Source organism: Contarinia nasturtii, unplaced genomic scaffold (assembly GCF_009176525.2).
Source record: "Contarinia nasturtii isolate CC-2019 unplaced genomic scaffold, AAFC_CNas_1.1 Cnas_scaffold_1699, whole genome shotgun sequence".
NCBI classification, from domain to species: domain Eukaryota; kingdom Metazoa; phylum Arthropoda; class Insecta; order Diptera; family Cecidomyiidae; genus Contarinia; species Contarinia nasturtii.
The window spans coordinates 1,819,027-1,835,647 of NW_022199032.1; the positions used below are offsets into that span (position 1 = coordinate 1,819,027).

At 32.5% G+C, this 16,621-nt stretch overlaps 3 protein-coding genes across 7 annotated transcripts; 2 read left to right on the plus strand and 1 right to left on the minus strand.

The window, feature by feature from the left end:
• On the minus strand, positions 1 to 7,393 carry LOC116347159 (glycerol-3-phosphate dehydrogenase [NAD(+)], cytoplasmic). 3 transcript variants are annotated; one of them, XM_031777641.1, is made up of 8 exons: positions 7,193 to 7,392; positions 6,952 to 7,017; positions 5,921 to 6,098; positions 3,512 to 3,907; positions 3,258 to 3,441; positions 3,010 to 3,163; positions 2,843 to 2,935; positions 1 to 264 (listed from the first exon to the last, which is right to left on the minus strand). In XM_031777641.1, the coding sequence occupies exons 2-8, from the start codon at positions 6,996 to 6,998 to the stop codon at positions 249 to 251; spliced, it is 1,068 nt and encodes a 355-aa protein (XP_031633501.1). In that variant the 5' UTR covers positions 6,999 to 7,017; positions 7,193 to 7,392; the 3' UTR covers positions 1 to 248. The 3 variants fall into 3 exon arrangements, with proteins under 3 accessions (XP_031633501.1, XP_031633500.1, XP_031633502.1); XM_031777640.1 differs by lacking the exon at positions 1 to 264 and adding an exon at positions 1,194 to 1,321 and having other exon boundaries at positions 7,193 to 7,393; XM_031777642.1 differs by lacking the exon at positions 1 to 264 and adding an exon at positions 1,461 to 1,918.
• Positions 7,394 to 7,835: 442 nt separating this feature from the next.
• On the plus strand, positions 7,836 to 9,719 carry LOC116347158 (NKAP family protein CG6066). Its single transcript, XM_031777639.1, has 3 exons — positions 7,836 to 8,758; positions 8,827 to 9,250; positions 9,316 to 9,719. Exons 1-3 carry the CDS (start codon positions 8,082 to 8,084, stop codon positions 9,592 to 9,594), a joined length of 1,380 nt encoding a protein of 459 aa, XP_031633499.1. The 5' UTR covers positions 7,836 to 8,081; the 3' UTR covers positions 9,595 to 9,719.
• A 197-nt stretch (positions 9,720 to 9,916) lies between these two features.
• On the plus strand, positions 9,917 to 16,568 carry LOC116346918 (Y+L amino acid transporter 2). Of its 3 annotated transcripts, none has more exons than XM_031777216.1 (11): positions 9,917 to 10,044; positions 13,717 to 13,944; positions 14,012 to 14,234; positions 14,307 to 14,422; positions 14,497 to 14,622; positions 14,709 to 14,808; positions 14,888 to 15,056; positions 15,124 to 15,324; positions 15,390 to 15,539; positions 15,609 to 15,786; positions 15,854 to 16,568. In XM_031777216.1, the coding sequence occupies exons 2-11, from the start codon at positions 13,773 to 13,775 to the stop codon at positions 15,910 to 15,912; spliced, it is 1,494 nt and encodes a 497-aa protein (XP_031633076.1). In that variant the 5' UTR covers positions 9,917 to 10,044; positions 13,717 to 13,772; the 3' UTR covers positions 15,913 to 16,568. The 3 variants fall into 3 exon arrangements, with proteins under 3 accessions (XP_031633076.1, XP_031633075.1, XP_031633074.1); XM_031777215.1 differs by lacking the exon at positions 9,917 to 10,044 and adding an exon at positions 10,119 to 10,249; XM_031777214.1 differs by lacking the exon at positions 9,917 to 10,044 and adding an exon at positions 11,063 to 11,416.
• The last annotated feature ends 53 nt before the right edge of the window (positions 16,569 to 16,621 follow it).

Here is a 16,621-nt window from a genome sequence, read left to right on the forward strand (position 1 = left end):
TAAGATAAAAAGATTTTTTTTATTCATTTGAATGTTGTTGCTTTTCTTTTTGCTAGCCTATTCCTATTCAATTTGCTTAGGTACTTGTGTATTTTTGTTAACTAAAATAAATGGAGTTGTTGTTCTTTTTATATATATAGCTCTCATCTTTGTACAATCATTTTGTATCGTCTTTAGACTGTTACGTTTGTCAGCCGAATATAACACAATATTCGATTAAATTCGAATATGTGAATAGAGAAGACAAATTATGCGAACGTTTGCCTGTGAATTACAAAAAGAAAAAGAAAAAAAAAACAATCGAACAAAGAAAATCATATAATTAAAGCAATCAGAATCGATTTCACAGTCCATATGAAATTAATGGAGATTTTGCCAAAAAACAACGATAATCGACGAGAACAACAATGGGGTGGCAAAATTGTACAACACTTACTCTACACTAAATACAAACCGAATACAGTGAAATACATACATAAAATCGCATTTTCAATTATTTACCAAATTTATGTGGGTTTTTTTTTTGGGGTAAACGGAAGCCATAAATGTAATTGGAAAAAAAATATTTGATGGATAGATTTTATAATGTGCTGTTATGATCTCATTGATTAAGTCCAATTCTTCTTCTACACAAATAAGCGCATGGAAATAATGTATTGCTAATTTGAACAAATATTAGATTAAAACCGTCATAGGATGCTACTTATTACTATTTCGTAAATTTAACTAAAGATACTACGTTTAAAAAACTGAAGAACAAACAAACATTTACAAAAAATGCCTGAAATTAGACTCTAAATTGTACATTTTGAACAAAGTCTGGTTTTACTGCGATACACTTGTTGACACTTGAATTTGAATATGGCAAATGGCGAAATATGTGTACGTTAAATGAAAATGGGTATGTTTTTAAATTAATTAAAAGAACACAATTTCTTTCATTCTTTAACATTTCAAAATGGATGGTGTTTCTAAAATTTATTTTTATTTTTTTTATACAATTTAAAAAATTATAGCAACAATTTTCATATGATAAATGAATTTTTTGAAAAATCATTTGATATAAATTTCATTTAAATGTGATTTTGTTATTGAATACTTAACTTACAATTTTTTTATTTAGAAAAAAAAACATGATTAGTGTATTATTTTTGATTAAATTAAAATGTTGAATTTCGAGCACGAAAAATGCAATAAAATCGATTTTTAAAAATAAAATGAGTATAAACAATCATTTGATGAATTCTTTTTTTTTTGATGATCATGATGAGGTTGTGAGTGCATTGCGTCGGCTTACAGTTTCGCAGTAATGTGTTTGCAACTACAAAACAAATATGATATAAAAAACGGAATTCATAAATATTTTCGAAATATTCCACAAAAAAACTCATGAAAAATAATAATAATTTCAAGCCAATTCAGTCTGTGTTCATAGTCTGTGAATTAATTGAACACAGACTGAATTGGATTGAAATTACTATTAAAACCATCAATTAATGAAGAAAAAAATGTAAATTGCTGTAACAAAAATTGGTTAATACGGGTTAATATCATAGTTAGTAAGTAGTCGTAGATCGAGGGGATAAGTAAGGCGTGAAATCGGCTGTGTGTATTTGTTTTAGTTCGAGTACTTCGATTAAAGCAATCAAAAAACAAAATTAAGTCAATTATTTAAAAAAAAAAATTCGAAAAATGTCTTTTTTTTCATTTTAAAAAAGTGTGTGAGCCCATTTAAAAGCCCTTGATAAAAAAATATCGGCCCTGTATGTGATGAACATTGGCAAATGATCAATTTATTATTGATTCTTTATTCAAACAGCTGATTCAAAATTGACGGTGCAATTTATGTGGATGAATGGGACGAACAATATAAATCGTGCAAAGGTTGTGTGTTTGGGTGCTTAAATTTCATTTCGGTCTAAACAGACAACAATCGTTCAGAATATGGTGCAGGACAAAGAGATAGAGAAAAAAGAAAGAAAAAGAGAGAGAGAGAAACAGGTATGTGAATAACAAAACGAACACATTCATTTAACTTGATACAAGTGGTTGCGGATTGTGGTTGTGTGGGGCGAAAAAAAAAACGCGGGACAAAGTACAAGTAACTTATAAATAGAGATAGGGGAAAAATATACATTATAAAAGGAAAACAATGAATCATAACACAAATTTATGTCGATATTTCTTTCAATAATTGGAAAGTAATTTTTAATTTTGTAATTTTTTCTATGTTTTTTTTTTGTTTGTTTCTTTTCATGAACAATGCATAATTTGAACATTGATTTTTTTTTCTTCTGATTTTGCATCGAATCGATTCTAATTTTATGAATTGAATTTGGTATACGAAATTCATTGAACAAAGAAATATGTAACATCTAACAAATAAATTGCATTGAATGCAACACATAATGAATTTCAAATAACACGAAACAAAATATATGAGCTAAACAAAAATTAACGAAAAAGAATGAAGACATCGGCCGGTTAAATTTGGATCCAAAATAAAAGAAGGTAATTTTTTTAGATATTTTCGGTATAAAATCATTATATATATACAATAAATCTGGTTTGGGATAAAATGTGTTCTCTTTTTTTTCTCTACCATCAGGAACATCGGACTCAATTCACTGTGAATTGTTTACTATAAATCTAAAGTCATTCTTTTCAGTATGTGTGTTTGTGTTCTTTTTGTTTAGCTACATAAATTTCAACATTTTTTGTCTATCACAAAATATGTTTCTCCCATTGATATAATAATTTTCGATTTTGGTTTTTGAATGAAGCGTTTTTAAGTGAACATTTTCAGGGTGTTTTTTTTTTGGGTTATGTTCCATGGACTTACATATGCTCGGGATGGTTACGTATACAGTCAATAAGTTGATCTGGTTTGAGTTTACCAATACAGATATTGTGAATAGCCGTAAACAATGGGAATCTATTTCAAAAAAACAAAAGAAAAAGCCGCAAATCAGTCAAATATTTATAAAAAAGTGTGTCAATGTGCATTACTTCTCTTCCATTTTTTTGTTTGCAAGCATGTAGTTCACTTCTTTGGCTGTTGGTGGTCCTTGTAATTTTTGACCATTTAACATCTCGGCTTCAAGTTGTTCAATTGTTTTACCGCTTGTCACAAAAGCTTCTGAAACCTTACGATTACGACCGCCTTTATTATCATACACGAAAATAAAACGCTCGAAATTAAATGGTCAAATCAAACAAAAACAAATGACAGCGAATCATCTCTTAAAGTGACTTACCATAGCAAGTTGTAATTAAATCGGCAACACCACAACTTTCAAAGAATGTTGCCAATTGACTACCTGGATAGAAGACTTCGACGAATTTAATCATTTCCATAAGGCCTAAACGAATGACGGCAGCTTTTGTGTTGTCGCCCAATTTTAAACCATCAACAAAACCAGCACCGCATGCAACGATATTCTAAAAAAAAATCGCATTGCATATTTGAATCCAACAGATAAATAAATTTTGGTAATAAATCATTTCCTACCTTTAGAGCTCCGCATACTTCAACTGTGTTGACGTCATCGACAACAACAACACGGAAATAACTGGCCTGCATCATATCGCGTAAGATTGGTGCCCATTTTTTATCTTGACAACCGATTGTGGTTTCGCAGAAATTTTCGTCGGCAACTTCATTGGCTAAATTGGCGCCCATCAATACATAGCATGGGATATTTAGATTTTCGGTGATGATGCTTGAAATCAATTTAATACCACCACCTTCGGCAACATCAAAACCTTTGATTAATGACAAACCAACGGCTGTTTTCTTTATTTTTCCTAACAATTGCTTGCATTGGCCGGGAATAAATTGATGTGGAACGACGAAAATCAAAATATCAGCATCTTTGGCTGCTTCAACCAAATCTGGAACGGCCACCTAATCCATTTTATAAAGAAAAAACGTTTAATTACCATTCATATATAGACTTGGTCTTCATTCAATTGAATTATCATTTTTGATTAATTTAATATTTCGCGTGAGAGCTTATTTTGCGAACAAAGAATCATTTACACGTCTCGCCTATTTTCGATATCGAGTATTAGTATTTAAATGGCCTTGAACGTCACACAGTGACGAGCCAAAAGACACGCATATGTGTACTATAGTATACATAGTGAAAGAATACGGTGGTTATGTCATTAAATTTTTGAACCATGTGCGTATGATAGTGCGATTAGCATGTTTATAGTGTGAATTTTCTTCAATATTTTAGGCGATTGTACAGCCTTCGTTTTTTTTCTCGGCCAAATTGTTGGAAATGTTTTCCACTCAAACTGCATTCGTTTGTACGATGTGTTTATTGTTTATGTAATACTCAGATGTGTTATTTGTATTTTATCTGCTTGTAAGTCGGTATATTGACGTACACTATCAGTTTATTATCGCTACTTTATCGCGTACATAATAACGGAAACAGTTGACAACTGTATAAAATTGACATCGAACAATTGAAAACAACTTTTTTTCGTTCTCACCTAGCCATCGATTTAGAACGAATTACACGTTTGATCATTCTAATTCAATTAATAAAAAATCATTGGGTTTTCTTTCAATAACAAGATGATTTTTCGAACCAAAGTATTAATCCGATCTTTAAGCATTTAGTTGACTCAAACACTAGGTTGGTAATGAATAAAAGAAGCACTCAAAATTTTAATGAGTCGTAAATAGAATTTTAACTACTTTCAATTTATACTGCAATCTAAATTAATAATGATGATGATTTGATAAGAGTCTAGGAAGTTTTTGTCCGTATTTGTTCGATTCCAATGAACAATAATAAATTACAGTCGCGATCGCGATATTTTTGAATCATCGCCGCACACAAAAAACCGTATTATTTTGTTGTTTTTCTTTGAAGTTCTGTTGTCAATTGTCGCTGTCGAGATCTGCTACCGACAACTGATGTAAAAATTCAATTATGTGTGTATTTGCGAACAACAATAATGCTGCTAAATCACTGAGTAATTCAAAATCTGATTTTCATATGCTACATAATCGTTTTCTATATACCCAAGAAGGAGAAGAAGAAAAAAAATACTTTAAAGTGAACCGAATATCTCAATGTGTCGTTTCCGATTCGAGTTGTTGCTTTTCACATTTAATGTGTAGGAATCAAGTGTTAAGTAATCACTTTGTGTACTGCATTCTATCGAAAGACGCATTATGGGTGTCAAAATAGTGACGAACTGAAAAAAAGATCATTTTAACAAATCAACATATCAGATAAAACAAAACAAAAATATTGAGAACAAAACACACGAGAAAAAAAAGTATGACCGGACCGACACTGTATTGTCATTTTGGTTCTGTTCGCTATCCTGCTTGGGATGCGTTTGTTTGAGACTTTGCCAATTATATTTCGGTTACAAAGAATTTGTATATTTAGAAGACATTCACATTGATATCTCGCTTATTTTGATCTTGACGAGATGGATGCCAAAAAAGTGGCATATTCAAAATAGCCAAGTGAGCAAAAAAAGCGAGAAACAATTACGACCGCTAACACGATGATCATGAAATGTGTATAGACAATGATTTAAAATTGATTCAAGTTCGATTTTGCCGTAGTTTTTTTTGCTCTTTCTAAGGTCAAGGTTTCGAATGTCAAGCGCATTGCATGTATGCACGAGAGGAGAAAGCGCATACACTTGCAATACACATTTACCCCGTATTTTATTTTAATTCACTAAATTCAAAGTGCGTTTTGTTGTATCAAATGATTTTCCACTTAAACAAATTGAAATGAGAAACCTGTTTACATTATGACCGTATCATAGGTCCGTTGGTCGAGTTTAATCGCAATTTTTTTTTTTATTTAACAGAAAAAACAACACAACATTTGTGTCAAAATGATTGATTTTTATTTTGTTCATCTTCTCTACTTACCACATTTGAGGGCAATTTTTTTCCAGGCAAATATTTAACATTTTCATGTGTTTCATTAATGATTTCGGTGAGCTTTTTTCCCTCGATCATTTCTTCAAACACATACATTGTGACGCGTTCATTGAATTGGGCTGAGTTGGCTGCATTTGCACCAACAATTCTTGCAATAGCTGAACCCCTGCAATGACACAATAACAATAGCTATGATTTTTTATGCAATTTCAATCGTATTAAAATCAAACACTTGTAACAATGCATTCTTCAATGCGGGGTGGGTGATAGCATCCGTAAATTTACGCGCGCTCATTATTTTTTTGATACGAGAATTGAATGTGCGGGTTTATGCGGTTTGTGTACCCATATACATTGAATCGGTTGTAAATATAACAAACACACATAAAACATGTGACCTTGAATTCAGTTGAAAATTGAAGGATAACGCATTTTATGTAATAATTTCTTTGTTACAACAATAACAGTAATACCATGCTCACGGATAGTGGAAAACTTGAATTGTTCTAATTACGGTGAACCAACCTTGTTGATAATTTCACTTAATCATTGTATGCACTTTCTTTGATTTCGGAATTTCATTATGCGAAGAAACCAGTTATTCAGTTATTTTTTTTGTTGTTGTTGTTCTTATATAAGTAACAAGATTTATTTTTGTTTCAAAGATAATCAAATCTTTTTTTATTTGGTGAATCAATTTTTGGTGAATGAATAGTTTTTATTTGAAATTGGTTTATATTTTTTTCTATAATGATTCTTGCACATTTTGCACCAAAACACTTCCCAGTCAATGCTAAAACCCGTCGCATGACTTGAAATCTGATATGCAACGTTTTTTTTAAATTAATATTATTCTTTTCGTTCTGTTCTGTTTCGTTTACGTTGAAGGGCAAATTTCGATGAATTTTTTTGGTTACCGTTTTTTTGGTTTTACAAAAAAAATCATGAGTTAAAAATGTTGATTATCACATAATTATTTTTTAAATGTTAACACAGAATGTTGATAAATCGAAACTTACCAGTTGCCGGAGCCCACAATGCATACGTTTACTTTATCTGAAGCCATATCGCAAAAATTGATACACCTTTTTTTTCAAAAACAAAAAAAAAAATAAACACAAAATTCATCCAACAATTAGTAAACGAATATTATCATTTAGCAAAAAAAAAAAGAAAAAAAATGCTGTAAAATATATGTGTATGTGACTATGCATAAACTCTTGATTATAATAATAGAATTTAAAACGAACACAACATTACTTGAGAGATTTTAAGTCGTCTTGTGGTGTCGCGCGATTTGTTGATTTTATTTTTCACTTCAATTCGTCAGACGTAGACGGAAAATCGCAGTTTTTTCAACAAAACTCAGAACTCAACTGAATTTGTTTTGGATCTAAGTCGACTTTAAAAATATCAGGCGAAATCTCACATCAACCCTGTGTGCATGTGTGAATCAATGTACGTCAGAAACGAATATGTGTGGAAATAGTATCAATGCGCGCACATCGTAATTAAGCTGTTGTTGTTGCTGCTGCTGCTTTTTTACTTTGTTTTTTTCTTATTTGCATTTCAGTGATAAATGTAGTTGTATGTCAGTGTGACAGTTCGATTGGAGTGTTGTGCGCATCATTCGTTCTAGATGGGGAACGATGGTGTTGCACGTGTTTTTCTCCATTGATGATGGATAGCATTTGTTTTCAAAATAACGCATTGTGCTCGTTATCATCAATTTTCCTCTTGAATAAATGATATCGGCTGGACTTTGTGTCCACATTGAACAAATGATTACTTTTGTTCATATTCATTTCTAAACAATGATAGTGTTTCTATTCTAAATATTGAGAGCTGATCATATTTTTCGCAAAATGTGTTAATTTATTTATTAAATTTTTAATATTTGTACAACAACAATTTTTATCAAGAGAAATGATAAAATTGAGCATTTTTCTGAATAATGATAACAACAAAGTTGCTTAAAATACCGACGATTTGCTCACTTTGACAGTAGACACAGTTTTCAAGTGGCGCCAATATATACTGAGTGTGACAGTTCGTGGTGTAGTCGCTGTTGCTTCATACGTTTGTCAATGCTACAGTATATCAAAACAGCAATTGTTTTTTAAACGTATTGCATAGTGGTAGGGCCAAAATGAGATCGAAAAGCCGGAGTAATTCACGGGGTAAACGCGATTCACGATCTCGTGGTCGCACCAATGATGGACGTAATAAGAAACGATACAGTAGTTCGAGTTCAAGTCGTTCGTCGTCCAGTTCAAGTGATGAAGACAGATCAAGAAAGCCAGACAAACGAAATAATTCGCGAAGAAGTCGATCCAAATCGAATGATGACCGATATAAAGGATCATCCTCTTCGCGTCGAGATCGATCAGTATCAAGAGAACGCGGAAATCGTCGATACAGACGGAGTCGGTCTAATTCACGATCACACAGACGTCGCAGTCGAAGTCAAAACAGTAGAGACCGGCATGTTCAACGAAAAAAGAGTCGCAGCAGAAGTCGTGACAATAAAACGGCGCCAGTAAATGGTACAAAAAATGAGGAACGTTGGCCAAATGATAAATATTCGGAAAATGATCGAAGAAGAGACACATCGTATCGACGACGAGAGAATGACAACGAAAGGGGCGAAAGAAGAGATGACCGAATGGGAAATGAATCTCGCAGACGCCATGGATTAGGATATGATAAAAATACCAAGCGACAATTTGAACAAGATATTATGGATACACGACGTACAAAACGTGAAGTTATCGGAAGAGAAGGCACCGCTGTGGTTTGGGGCAGATCACCATCGCCATCCGAAAGGTAAGCATTTAGGTGTGCATTCTATGAAGCTTACAATGTATTTAATTTTTTTGTTTTTTTTTTCGTAGATATGTATCGTCGGACGATGATGCGAAGAAAAAAGATGAGAAAAAATCGAAAAAGAAGAAGAAAAAGGATGACAAATCAAAGAAAAAATCAAAGAAAAGTAAGAAATCGAAAAAGACTAAAAAAGCCAAAAACAAAAAAGACAGCAAAAAGAAGAAGAAAAAGAAGAAGGTTTCTTCAAGCTCAAGTGATAGCAGTGATGATAGCAGCGGTGAGTCTGATGCAAGTGGTGGCGAAGATATTTGGATTGAACGGAATGCTGACAATCCATTCAAAAAACCAGATGCAGTCAGATCGAAATCGAAGAGAAGCGAACGAGACGATGGTGACGATGAATCACAGGTCGGACCATCCGTTCGAAATACATCTGGTCTGTCGCACAAAGATTTTGGTCATGCATTGTTACCCGGTGAAGGTGCAGCTATGGTAAGTCATTCAATGAAACAAATAAAAAAAAGAAATAGTGTACTAATTTTTCTTTCTTTCTATAGGCGGCTTATATTGCCGAAGGTAAACGAATTCCGAGAAGAGGTGAAATCGGGTTAACATCCGATGAAATTGCGACATTTGAAAATGTTGGTTATGTTATGAGCGGTAGCCGGCATCGGCGTATGGAAGCTGTACGTATTCGTAAGGAAAATCAAATTTATTCGGCTGATGAGAAACGAGCATTGGCCATGTTTAGCAAAGACGAACGTCAAAAGCGTGAAAATAAAATTTTGTCACAATTCAAAGATATGATTCAATCAAAACTCAATCAAGATAAATGATCGCCTCAAAAATCCATCAAATCACAGAATTACATAGATTAATTTAACATTTCAATTGTGAAAAATGCTCGCATATATCCTGAATAAAAATCATATTGCCAACCATATGGAAGCCAACGAAAATAAAAAAAAATTGTCTATATTTTGCTGGTTTTATTTCAATCAAAATAACTATTTTTCTTGCTACTGCGCATATCGTCGACGCATTTGGCATATACTGTCTTGCATATGGGAGTACGATGTGTCCGTCATCAACGTGATGATGATGATGATGTTGAGAGTGAACAGTGAACGTAAAATCCACATAGCCGTATATGATTTACGATATATATACGGAACCGATACCACGACTATAGAAAAGAAAGTCTTCCTCGTTTTCACGTTTCAGGTTATGTTTTTTATTTACCAAGCAGACGTAGCCGTAAAAATGTGGTTCGAACTTTAAATCAGGTCAACATTACATATTTTATTTATTTTTTTCGCTTGAAAATAGTGAGCATGTCAGTTTAAAACGTTTGAATTAGATAGTTAGTGTGCGGCGTGTGTGTGAGTGTATCATCATTTTGTGCGTGCAAATGGCCAAAGAGTCCGGTTTCATTTATAAAACTTTTCAGAACTTTTTTTTATTGAAAATCCAGATTTTTGAATCTATTCGGTATGTTGCACACTGATTCAACGAAGAAATTTAATTAAAAATATTTTCAACTTGTAATTGTATATGTATGCTCAAAATTCGAAAAGTGTGCGGTTTTTTTGGCACATGTTACTTGAATTAATTTCATTAAGAAGATATGGCACGACGAAAAATAAAGCACGAAAAACTGTGCATAACATTGATTGTGTGACCGTCGTTAGACATAATATTTTATTTTGCATTTCACATAAATATTGCGATTATTATTGCAAAGTGTTATCGCAATATGAAAACATTTTACCACACGAAAACTAATGAATCATTTTGCAATTGGTTAATAGGATAATTGAAATAAAAAAAGAGGTATTTATTTTGACGAGCGCAACGGTTATGATTTTTTGAAAATGTTTATGAGACGATTAACATGTGTGCGTCTGATTAATAATTAAAAAACAAATTCGATTTAAAAACAAGCGACCAAAGACTTGTAATTTATCAAAGTGCGTGTCCGTAATAAGTGTGTAGAGTTTAGAAAATCCATCTATGTGAAAGAAATCTTTGCGATTGCATCAGTTGACTTTATAGTTTTGTTCGAAATTTTGTTCAGTACAATGTATCGCATCTGCCGATCTGTCACATCTCAACGCATGTTAATTTGAGATGCCGTGTGCTCTACGGTTTTTTTTCTTCTATTCTCTCCTTCGTCTCTCGTTGTGCTGTCGAATTAAAAAGAATATATATATGGAATAAGGAGTCTGTGTCGGTGTGTATGTGAGAGTGTGTTTGTATGTACACAATCTGCTCTTAGAACGTAATACAGTTCACATGCAACCGGCAATATATGTGCATGTATTGAAAACATGCCTCTCCTTTCAACTTTCCGCTTCTGTCGAATTCTATTCGTTTATATGAATGGAAATGTTGTTAGATCGACCAGTAAAGAATTGTTACCAATGAACAAAAAAGTACTCAAACAATCGGCGTTCATAGTTTTCAATTGAACGGTTCATTTCAAATATTCCACTAGTAAACAAATCCCAAATTAATTTATCGACCGAAAAAAAGGGCGAATAATAAACAATAAACGACTGTGAATATGTAAAACGTGTATTATGTTTGTGTATTTTTTCTGTTGTTATTAAATAGATAAATTTGGTTGAAACACAAGCATTCAATTCCATAAAAAAGGTAAAGAAGGTTGAGAATTTTGACAGATATCACAACTCTTGATATTATTCTCAATTTTTGAACAGTGAAATTCATTTTTTTCCATTAGATTAATATAACAGAGAATTCTAACAATTTAATAGAAATCTCTTCACCGAAAACGTGAGCATATGCATCGCAATTCATAATTTTGTCAGCGTTTTCTTTAAATCGACATAAAGTGACCGTTTTTTTATTCGGTTTTTGAACTAATACCATTTGCATTTGTTAGTTATTAAGTAACACAGATATAAAAGAGAAAAAAAATACTGATCGATCGAAAAAAAAGTGTTTGACATTGGTGTTACGCATACGAGACACAGAACGTAACGTTTCATTATATTGAATAGACTATTTATATTGAGTATTGAATTTCAAATTGTTTTTCGCTTTTTTTTATGATAAACAAATAATGCGAAAAAACCGGTGACACATTCCGTTAACAGTATTTATCAGTGTTGCAAATTGGCAACTGTAATGTTTTGCAAAGGCGATTTAAGTAAAAGAGGCCACCGTACTGTGTACCAAGCATGATGGTAATCTTCCAATTAATGACCTGTTGCTTTGCAAATTACCAAGCATATTGGTACTTTTAAATGCAATGCTAGTGATTTCGTCGGTGATATTTGATTATAATTTACACTCAATTGGTATCTATCTCTTTCTTTTTCACTTCACTTCATTCGTTTCGTGAAATTTATTTGATTTTCACAATTTCTGTAGAATATGTATGGAAAAAGTTGATTTAGGTCAAAACCACGAATTCCATCAAATGCAAGAACGCACATTGCACACGCAACACAATTTATGTCAATTAAATAGATTGATTCTAGAGAGTCAACTCAGAAAAACACACGGTTTTTTCAACAAAAACGGTTTGAATAAAGATCAATGTGGTGCAGTCAAGTGCATTTAAAAAAGGTTCGGAAATGCTTCATTAATATTCAGTATCTGTTCAAATATTCGTCATATGATTGTCACCAAACACCTCTCGGACAGCATATCACAATTTCACGAACAGTCACTGCATGATAATGTGACAAAAGTATATCAACAAAAAAACTTGCTGACTCAATATGATTGCCAATTTTCTCAAAAAATATATTGATAAAAATATATCTCAGCGGTGATTTGGAATTTTACTCAGTCGTGCTGCTGCTGTTTATATTTTTGTTTCAAAATAAGCAATCAATCGTCGTGCTCAGTGTGTTGCTTATTTGGCACCCATTTACATTCAAATCGTGATCTTTAATTCAGATTGAAAAAAATTGTTTTACTTTTTCATTATCGAGTTTTTTTATGAATAACAGCATTCTCGTTAAAAAAAAATGACTGAAAAAGACAGTAATAAAATTATCTTCCACGTAAAACTTGAAAAACAAATTCGTTTGCCTTTTTTTTTGCATATATTGTTTTGAATTGAACCGTGACATATAGTGAGCACTATAATCAAGTGGAATACAATGTTTTGATTTTGTATTGTGAAAAAATGCCGTTCATCAAATGGCCGGTTTTGATTTCAATAAAAAATCTATTGTTGTATCGCTTGTAATTCAATAAATTTGTTGAGTTTTTTTATTGCATATATACAAAGTTGGTTCCTATTGTTCTTGACTGCATTTGTTGAAAGCAGAAAAAAGGGTTATTTCAATTATCAAACTCAATGCATGCAAACACATTTTGTTTCGTCAAAATCTTTGCAGTCGTAATACGGTGGAAAAAAACTTTATGACAGATACAGAGTCGGGCATTATTTTGTTTGGCATTTTGAAGCGATCGTAAATTCACATGTTGAACGCATCACGGAGCATACATTTTCATGGCAATATCGGTCGCATGCGATGCTACTATTTATTATTTTGTTCGAAAAAAGTGTATATTCATGTAGGAAATTATGAGTGAATAAAACGAGAATGACAATATCAAATTGATCTAAAGTTTTAATGAAATCTAATTGATTGATCATGAACCCTCTTCAACGCGTTCTTTTCTGCTTTATTTTTATCTTGGCTAGGCTTCTTTCAGCCTATTGTAATTAACGGCACATGTCAATTTCCGTATTTTTTACGATGCTACGCTCATTTGCACAAATTATTACGGCCAACAAACATTGTTTATCGCATATTAACCGTAATTCTTGTATAAAATGTGTATGCAATAACGTGCCACAATATATAAATTATGAAATTATTACTGTGAAGATAAATAAAACAGTATAAATGCAGGCGAATACAGGATGTAAGTTGTTTTAATCAATGTTTTTCGTTATTTCTTATTTGCAGTTTAGCTAGAGTTGAGGTTTTATTCAGTGGTATTCAAGTATATAAAGGTATCAAATATGCCGTCGGCAAATAATGCACAATCACCAACTGAAGCGCCGTTGGTGAGCCCATCGAGTGAAGTGATGCCAGGCGAGGCAAGCACATCGGATAATGGCAAAGTTAAAATGAAGAAACAATTGGGCCTGGTCGAAGGAACCGCAATCATTCTTGGCATCATTTTTGGATCAGGTTGGATTTATACCAGTTTGAGAACACCTTGAACACATTGCTAATGAGATTTTCAATGTTTTTGTAGGAATTTTTGTGTCACCAAAGGGTGTTATCAAAGAGGTGAATGCCGTTGGTACATCATTGATTATATGGGTGATTTGTGGATTTCTGTCAATGATTGGCGCCCTATGTTACGCTGAATTGGGTACAATACTGCCGATTTCTGGCGGCGATTATGCATACATCAATGAGGCCTATGGCGGTTTTCCCGCTTTTCTATATCTCTGGGATGCTTTATTCATTTTTGTGTATGTTCCAAATGGCCATTCCGTGTGAATTCGAAGAAACACAAGAAATTAATTGAAATAATTTTTTTTTAGACCAACGACAAATGCCATCATGGGATTAACCTTTTCGAATTATGTGCTGCAGCCATTCTTCAATGATTGCGTTGTTCCAGTTCAAGCAGCACAGCTTTTGGCAGCCGTTACTATTTGTAAGTATTGTACCAAGTGATTTTATATAAATACGTAAAATAAAAAACTGTTTGATAAAACGTTTTGAATACAGGTTTCTTAACATTCATCAATTGCTATGACGTAAAGTTCACAACAAAGCTTCAAAATCTGTTTATGTTCACCAAAATTGCGGCACTTGTTATTGTTATAATTGTCGGTGTGGTTTACATGTCTTCGGGTAAATTATTTGGAATATTTTCAGCCAGGCAATTTTCTCTTCGAATTATTTTCGCTTATAAATTTTTATCTTTTTCGAATGCATAGGTCATATGGAAAATTTTGATAAACCATTTGAAAATACTGAAACGGATCCTGGAAAATTATCGATTGCATTTTATTCGGGCATTTTCTCTTATGCAGGCTGGTAAGATAGTTCAATTCTTTATTCTCTTTAATCTAAAAAAAACTCAAATTACTACTGCGATTTTCGTTTGTTTCCAAAGGAACTATTTGAACTTTATGACTGAGGAATTGAGAGAGCCCCACAAAAATCTACCTCGTGCCATTTATATATCATTGCCATTAGTGACGGCAATTTATGTTTTGGCGAATATGGCATATCTGGCAGTTTTATCCGTGGATGAAATGAATGCTTCGAATGCAATTGCTGTGGTATGTCTGCGCTTTTTCTCCGAATTTGAAGCAAAATTCAAAAATCGATTTTATTTTTAAATTCCAGACATTTGGAAATAAAGTGCTGACATACGGTGCATGGATAATTCCGATCATGGTAGCTATTTCAGCATTTGGCGGTCTTTGTGTGCATATTATGGCATCATCTCGAATGTGCTTTGTTGGTGCACGAAATGGTCATATGCCTGCATTACTTTCATACATCAATATACAAACATTCACACCGGTGCCATCACTTGTTTTTCTGGTACAAAAAAAAACATTGCCTAAACCATTTTCCGAAATTTTAATTGCGATTTTCTCTCATTTCAGTGTATTTTGTCATTAGTTATGTTAATTATCAGCGACGTTCATGTACTGATAACGTACAGTATGATTGTGGAATCGTTTTTCATTATGCTGTCAGTATCGTCTGTTTTATATTTCCGCTACAAGCGACCAAATATGCATCGACCAATCAAGGTAAGTTGTCTGTTTGCAATAGGTCGACATCAAATGGATTTTTATGATTTTATGGTATTTTTCTTGCAGTTGCCGCTCATTATACCAATCACATTTTTCATAATCAGTGCATTTTTGATGGTTGTGCCAATCTATGTTGCACCATACGAAGTCGGAATGGGTGTTCTCATTACAGTCGCTGGCATACCTGTCTATTATTTCGGAGTTGTGTGGAAGAATAAACCGCAATTTCTTCAAAATGCCATTGGTAACAGTTCAAAGTGAAAAAAAAATGTATACAATATTAAGAGTCTATTATTTTGATTTCATTACAGGCAACGTAACCATCTTTTGCCAAAAGTTCTTATTATCTGCTAAAGAAGAATGTGATTAAACGATTTGAATAGCCTTCACTGACAAACAGCACTGATCGGCTTATGCACGTGCAAACAACTTATACTCAACCGGTTTGAATATTTCAATTCCACTAATGCAAAACAGTTAAATCAAATGAAAAAGACAATAGATCGAATACGGTTTAGAATCTCAGCATCGAATGATGCTTAAAATTTATTAAGATTCATTTGTATTTTCGTTTTACCAACTCACATTAAGAAATAATCATCATTCGATACCTTTATGTATGCAACAAGTGCAGGAACTAGAATTCCCACCATCACATTTTTTTTTTAAATTTAAATTTGTTCATTGTTTTTTAATAAAATAAAATAACGGCTACGAAGTACAAGTAATTGTAAATTAAAAAAAAAAAAACAGAGAAAACAAATAAGAAGAACGAATTATCATAGATCTAAGAAATGCTTTAATTAAGAGTTTACAGAAAATTATAAGTGTGTGTTTTTTAAATGTTAAAATGCAAATTATTAACAGCATCATCACTATATCTTTATGTTTATACATATTTTTCAAAATAAAGTTGAGTTTATTGAACATTTACATGCATCACAATTAAATAATGTGTCAATTAAAATATTTATGTCAGAGAAAAAAGAAGATGAAATAAAAACCATTGAACAAGGACCGGTTCGCGCATATTTCTATGCTTGCCTAAATACGCTAGGTAGCATAAATATGCCAAGCAT

Coding starts and splice junctions, on each gene's coding strand:
- LOC116347158 (XM_031777639.1), top strand. CDS start 8,082: ATGAGATCGAAAAGCCGGAGTAATTCACGGGGTAAACGCGATTCACGA. Junction 8,759..8,826: donor TCACCATCGCCATCCGAAAG/GTAAGCATTTAG, acceptor TTTTTTTCGTAG/ATATGTATCGTCGGACGATG. Junction 9,251..9,315: donor CCGGTGAAGGTGCAGCTATG/GTAAGTCATTCA, acceptor TTCTTTCTATAG/GCGGCTTATATTGCCGAAGG.
- LOC116347159 (XM_031777640.1), bottom strand. CDS start 6,998: ATGGCTTCAGATAAAGTAAACGTATGCATTGTGGGCTCCGGCAACTG. Junction 3,442..3,511: donor AAGTATGCGGAGCTCTAAAG/GTAGGAAATGAT, acceptor ATTTTTTTTTAG/AATATCGTTGCATGCGGTGC. Junction 3,164..3,257: donor TTTAATTACAACTTGCTATG/GTAAGTCACTTT, acceptor ATGATAATAAAG/GCGGTCGTAATCGTAAGGTT.
- LOC116346918 (XM_031777216.1), top strand. CDS start 13,773: ATGCCGTCGGCAAATAATGCACAATCACCAACTGAAGCGCCGTTGGTG. Junction 14,235..14,306: donor GATGCTTTATTCATTTTTGT/GTATGTTCCAAA, acceptor ATTTTTTTTTAG/ACCAACGACAAATGCCATCA. Junction 15,325..15,389: donor TGCCATCACTTGTTTTTCTG/GTACAAAAAAAA, acceptor CTCTCATTTCAG/TGTATTTTGTCATTAGTTAT.